The 7,094-nt window shown below is 28.3% G+C and overlaps 1 protein-coding gene across 1 annotated transcript in view; it reads left to right on the top strand.

Annotated features, from left to right (window-relative positions):
* Nucleotides 1-7,094, top strand: part of LOC108693760 (transcription termination factor 2) — a 10,992-nt gene that overhangs the window by 1,808 nt on the left and 2,090 nt on the right. The window contains exons 3-9 of the mRNA XM_018202877.1: nucleotides 2,033-2,259; nucleotides 4,528-4,764; nucleotides 4,963-5,114; nucleotides 5,313-5,808; nucleotides 5,901-6,017; nucleotides 6,200-6,417; nucleotides 6,541-7,042. Of these exons, the coding sequence (XP_018058366.1) occupies nucleotides 2,033-2,259; nucleotides 4,528-4,764; nucleotides 4,963-5,114; nucleotides 5,313-5,808; nucleotides 5,901-6,017; nucleotides 6,200-6,417; nucleotides 6,541-7,042 (1,949 nt within the window). The remainder of the gene's footprint in view (nucleotides 1-2,032; nucleotides 2,260-4,527; nucleotides 4,765-4,962; nucleotides 5,115-5,312; nucleotides 5,809-5,900; nucleotides 6,018-6,199; nucleotides 6,418-6,540; nucleotides 7,043-7,094) is intronic.

Genomic DNA, 7,094 nt, shown 5'->3' with positions numbered 1-7,094 from the left:
ATGGTCCGGAAGTAATCTAAGAACGATATCAATAATTGATATAAATATGATTATTAAATATATTATAAATTGCAGCATTATATATATTATAAATTTATATTATAAATATATTTAGATAGTACATTATTACAATTATGAGTTTTATTATACAAGTGCTGCATAAATAAGTATGCATACTTGTAATACTGTAATGCTGCAAAATTATAATTTTTTTTCTCTACATAATATCATCTCTATTGATAATCAAACTCGTACGATAACATTAAAATCACAAGTTTAACAAAAAACGAGTATTACATTGTTTTTAAATATGTATAAATATATTTACGAAGCTAATAAATTATAAAATTACTATTACATTATCAGTTTTTTATTCTTAGTTTTTTACTCCGATTGCGTTACTTCGTCAACATTATTTTGACTTTAAGTCAAAAAGACTTTAAGTCAGAGAGTTTTGAGATTCAAAATTCTGTCTCTCTTTTTAAAACAGACTTTAAAACAGAAAGAGTTTTATGTCTCGTTTAAAGTCAAAGTAAAGTTTGTGCAACCCAGCGGCATCTACAATGAGATTTTAGTTTGGATCTACACTAGGTGTTTCAAACTTTAAGTCGTAAGAAATTGACCTATTACAGTCGAATGCTAGGAGAATAATTGACTATGATTCGTTTATTTCTTATGACTTAAGATTTAAAAATCTATTGTAGAAATCCGGATTAAGACGTAAAATTTAAATTTTAAGTTTACTAATTGTAAACCGTAAGAAATTGACCAATCATGGAGTATTATAGTATTCTTCTCACATTCTATTGTAATTGGTCAATTTCTTACCATTTAGAGTTTAAAGTTTTACGCCTTAAAATTTCATTATAGATGTCTTTAATCGGTGAACCTTTGTATTTGAATATTCCATTAGATCTGAAAAAGATCAAATAAGTACAACATTGATTGTGAGCGCTCAGCAAGCGATTGTAGTAAATGCTGCGCTCAATAGCTATCAGACTACCCGCGCCATTCATTCAAAAACGAGAAAAATTTTTTTTTGGGAGAGGGAATTTATAATAAAATTCCCCAAAAAACATTACATATTATAATTGTGCATGTAATTATTATACATATGTAATTATGCCAAGAATAATTAGTTTCTTTTTTCATTATTTACTTTCAAGATCATTTTGAGACCAGTGAATGGCATTTTCAGAAAAAATGTTTGTGGCAAAAGTCTCTTATTTTTTTTTGTGTGTAATCCGAATTTGCAATAAAAAGTACATATTACATTTAAAAAATCTAACATTCTGTTTGGATAATCTATGTCCAGTTGGAATCGGAAGTTGAAAATATCACCATTTGATAGAAGAATGTATCCGATTTACTTATCAAAGTTTTTTTATAAAGTAAAAACACAAAATAAATTTATCTTTTTTTTTACGTATTACGTATTTTTGCCATAAGGTTGTGTCATAACTAAAATTAAGAGACAAACTTTGAGTATTAAATACGAAAAAAAGGTTTATATTATATATTATTCACAAATTCACTGTTACCAAGATAACAGCTTAAAATGTTTATTAATGGAAAATATAAAAGTAATATTTTTTATTATATAATTTTCAATTTTTAATTGCAACAAATGTTCGAAGTGTCTCCCATTTGATTCAATATACGCATGGATTATGGACTATCACACTTTTAAAAATCCCGAGCAGTTGCGAATAGTTTCACATCAAAGATGCGGATGGAGTAGCATATTTTCGATGTTGATCTGAATAAATTAAAGGAGTTTTAAGTGTCTCTATAAAAAACGAGTGGTTCGAGAGATCATGTTCGAGTTCTATTAATAATCTCAATAACAGTGGATTTGCTATGTTTATATCAACTTTTTTTTTATATTTGAGGTGAGGAACTCGTCCCTAAAGTTTGTCTTTTAATTACATCTTGTATATCGTGTTTATTATAAATATTTAAAATTAATTGAAAACATTAACTGAAATATAAATTAATGGATATAAACATTTTCTTATAAATATTTATACAGGAATTATAAAGATAGTGAAGATGACAATACACCTGTTGTCCGTCCGAACATAAATAAAAAAACAAGAAGATATATGTTGGATTCTGAGTCTGACAGTGATTATGAACAGATAGATGATCATGAAAATAATGAAGCATATCATACGATTAATGATTTTAACTCTGATTCAAAAAGTTCTCGTGAAAATTATGATGAAGAATATTACAGTGACTTCAATTCTGATTCAGGTAAAAATTATCTAGCAAATAAAGATTAGTATTATACATAACAAACACTGGGATTATGTACGTATATATAAAATCATAGTATTATGTATTTTATTTATATATATATATAATTTCATACAGAATGTCTCGCGTAAAGATTGTAACACTTAAGGATCCTGAGATCATTTTAAAATGAAAATTCTAATACTAAAGTGTCAATGATATAATAGTTTTTGATAAACATTTAAAGTCAGCTTATATCGATTAAAATTTGCGCGTTCAGGCGTGATATCGAGTGAGAAATAATGAATCAAAATGATATTGAAATGATATCGAAATAATCGAAAAAAATAGAAATCCAACATTGTTTTGAGATTCAGATAGGCTCGATTTTGAGAAAATTTCGACATTAAAATCAGCTCAATTTCGAACAATTTTTGATATTGAAATCAGCTTGATTTCGAATAATTTTTTAAATCGAAACCAATGATCGCATTCAGCACTCAACTGTTGGGAAATGGATCCGTGAGCGCTTTTTCTTCTTTTCTCTCTCTCTCTCTCTCTCTCTCTCTCTCTCTTTCTCGCTCGCTTGCTCGCTATTAGTCTATTTAAAAAGATACACCAATAACAAAAGTGAGCGCTCATGGATTCGTTCCGGAACAGGTAAGTTTACTGAACGCGGCCAATGTCGAATTTGATAAATCATGGTGCAGGATAAACTACGAGCGCATGATGCAAATGCTATAAATGCTTTGAAGCATTCTTTGGTTAGAAATAATCACTATTAATAATAACTATCGGTTCGAATTGATGGTCATTTCTCAATCTTCTCATTTTAAGATCATCTTCAGTAATTTGGCTCATGATATCTTAAGATTGTACTTAAGACAGTCTTAAACACACACTAGCGGTTTGTTAAAATTTACTGTACACCCTGTGTGTTGTGTGTATATACTGAGAAAAAAATACTGTTGATTCAATTAAAATCTATATTACGGCTGTCACTATAACATAAGTGATTAATTCAGGCATAAATTATTATTTCAATAATCAAGACTTTTATGTCAATAAAAATATACATGAATTAATCACTTAAGTTAGTGATATAGCCCGTAATATAGATTTTAATTGAATCAACAGCATTTTTTTCAATGTATACATATATATATATACAGAGCATTTGGAAAATAATGATAAATCTTTCGCATAAGGGCAGAATAGACTAAACTGAAAAGAAAAGTCTTCTACCATTTTGCAATTTTCGCAATAGTTAACAAGATATGATTAATTGCTAAAAATCGCTGAAAATTGATTTTCAATAATTTTTTATTCAAATACTATCAACTTTATAGAAAAACTGTAAGAGACAAAAATTGTTTATTTTCTTCTCTATGAATTGTTTCAGAATTTTTTATTAACTTTTTAGTACTGCAATATCTCATTTTTATCAACATTTTTATCATGAGAAAATACGGTTAAAAAATTGCAAAATGGTACAGGATTTTTCTTCTCAGTTAGTTTAGTCCATTCTGCCCCTATGCGAAAGATTTATCATTATTTTCCAAACACCCTATATATATCTATATAATATATAGAATATATTGATATTGCTCACTACTTTTAAAGTTTTAATTGTATCCATCTGGAAATCGATTCGAGATCGCGAAGAGAGAAGTGACAATTGCATTTGAACAATAATTCGGTTTGTTTACCAATATGATAGATCATTTCTTTCTTTCTCTCTATCAATAAAAAATGACTCATTAAATTGATATCAAATCGATGTCGAATTGATGAATTTTTTTTAATGAATCAAAAATATTGGTATCATTTTAATTTCGTTTCAAAATCTATATAGAAGAATATGCAATAATTATAATATTAAAATTGAACAAAACAGTAATAACAGGAATAGCTATTTATCATTTATTTAAGACAACTCGAAAATAAATTCAAACATATATCGAGTTTTTTATCTTTATCAGAGCCATCGAGCTAATTTTGACGGCCTAGTATTGATATTAACTTTCTCACTAGATATAATTTAAAGTGCTAAAAATGAATGTTCTAATTGTCACCTCATGTTAATATTGATATAAAGATTACGCATATAAAATTATTTATATATTAAATTATTATACAATAACTTCGACATTTTGATTAAAGTTTTGTCTCAAAATAATCAAAGAAGTCTTCTCTTAAACATTGTTACGGTTTTTATGGGATATCTTGTATAGATTCTTTTGTTTTCTTTTATTTTATAGAATTCTGTTATTTTACATATTATAGATTCTTGTCTTTCATCTTCACAAATTAAAAATAAGAGTAAAAAAAGAAAAGATGTTACTCATGATAATACCAGAGAAGATATAAAAGAATTAAAACTTAATTCTTCTAATGATTCTCTAATTAACATAAATGACTTTGAGGAATCATACAAACAAAATAATACTAACCAGATACGGAAAATGACAGACACGGAAGACAAAGAAATTGATGTACCTGTGACTATTGAGCTTGATTCAGGTATTTTTATTTATAATAATCACGTATAGATTTTGGATAAATTAATATTTTTATATACAGTATAATAACATCTTCTATATTCCATACAAAGTTTAAAATTGAAATATAGTATGTTTTTAAAACAACATTTAAAGGTCTTTAAAATATCTTATGTTTTAATTATGGATTTTCATGTGTCTGAAAATTCTATATATACAGATTCTGCTTCTGGACAAAACAGCGATGCTGAATTTGCAATATCTGTTGCAAAAGAAGTAACTGGTATTGGAAATGTGGATTTAATGGCGCAAAAAAGAGCACTTACGGTTTACAAATTAGAGCAGCTTAAAAATGAGTCAGCCCAGATGAAGGTAATATATAATATATATGAGATATGTAATCGCGTGCGCGCGATAATTATCTATATGAATGTAGGTCAATATTTAGCGAAAATTGTGTACAAAATTAGTATATATTTGTCATGTTGTTTGGAATTGAGTTTATTATTCTAATAAATAGTATAGATAATTTTGGTAATACATATATCACATAAAACCTTATATTCTTAGCAACTACTCACTGAAGGAAATATCGACATATTTCCCGATAAAGGACAAAAATTACAAGAATTCATACATCAGCAAGAAGAAGAAATAAAGAACTTGACACATGAATTGGAAGATACTTCTTTAGTACCACTTTTCAATAATCGAGATACTGTAGAAAAATCACATTTCAAGAAAGAATTACAATTTTCTGAAGATGAGCTAGACTCAAACTACACCGATTATTCATATTTGGATATTGACAATATACCAATGAGACCTACCACATCTCCTGAATCAAGGCAACTTAGTTTAAAAGCACAAGCAACAAGAGATAAGGAATATGCTTTAACGGTTGAACGATTACAAGATTTGCATGGATCTCTAGTAGCTCGGCCATCAGAGAAAGAAAAAGCAGAAGATCCAAAAGGGTTGAAGGTACAGTTAATGCCGCATCAACAGCATGCTCTCGCATGGCTTCTGTGGAGAGAACAGCAAAGACCATCCGGTGGCGTTTTAGGTTAAAAAAATAATTTATGATATTAATTACATATTAATATATTAAATATTTGATTAATTTTGTGTTATTATTGAAAATGAATTTTTTTATAGCTGATGATATGGGCTTGGGCAAAACACTAACTATGATAGCTTTGATTTTGACCACTCTTGCTAAAGATTCTGATGAAAGTGATGATAATGATGCTACATGGGAAGGATCTTCACTATGTAAAAGTTTTATAGAATTTTATAGAATTTATAATATAAACAAGTTGCTTTTCTGTAATTTTGAAAATATTTGCTACTTTAATTCATTTAAATTGTGATACTATATTCAGCATAAATTATGAAAATTTTTATATAAATGTAATATAATAAATCTATTAAGATGAATATACATATTACGACAGGTTATAAAGGTGGTACTCTAGTAGTATGTCCTGCATCTTTATTGTCACAATGGAAAAATGAAGTGCAGAACAGATGCAAACTTGGTCTATTATCTGTTCAAGTGCATCATGGCAGCAATCGACAGAACGCTCCTAAACAATTAGCAAGAAAAGATATAGTCATCACGACATATAATATAGTATCTCGAGAATATAAAACTAATTCTACATTATATAAGGTATATTAAAGCTTACAAATATTATTTGACCAATAAGTAGACAAGTAGAAATTTTATTTTATTAATACGTATATAATACAGACCTGAGTTTTAATTTAATCGCAAATTGAAATTTTATTATAGATTAATTGGAAAAGAGTTATACTCGATGAAGCGCATATAATAAGAAATCACAAGAGTCAAGCATCTGAAGCAGTATGTGGACTTGTAGCGAATAAACGGTGGGCTCTTACCGGCACACCTATACAGAATAAGGAGTTAGATTTATATTCCATACTGAAGTTTCTTAAATGCTCACCTTTCGACGATTTACGCGTTTGGAGGCGATGGGTAGATAATAAAAACGCTGCGGGCCATCAAAGATTAGCAACGGTAATGAAGACGTTAATGTTACGCAGAACTAAACACGAATTGATGTCGAAGGGCGAGTTGGAAAGTTTACCCGATAAATGCATTGAGGAGGTGATAGTGCAACTCGATCAACAGGAACAATTGGTTTATAAAAAAATTTTAGCGTATTCCCGTACTCTGTTTGCACAATTTTTAGCTCAACGTGCAGAGAAAGAACACATGTTAGATTTGTACAGTGGCAAATACGATAAACCTTCCTTTTCCTCAAACCCAAGTAAGATTTCATTAAAAATAATATGCTATATCTTGCGTACTTTCTAATCATC

Source organism: Atta colombica, unplaced genomic scaffold, assembly GCF_001594045.1.
Source record: "Atta colombica isolate Treedump-2 unplaced genomic scaffold, Acol1.0 scaffold97, whole genome shotgun sequence".
NCBI lineage: Eukaryota > Metazoa > Arthropoda > Insecta > Hymenoptera > Formicidae > Atta > Atta colombica.
The sequence above is the reverse complement of the archived record's forward strand: the minus strand, read 5'-3'. Positions and strand labels throughout refer to the sequence as shown.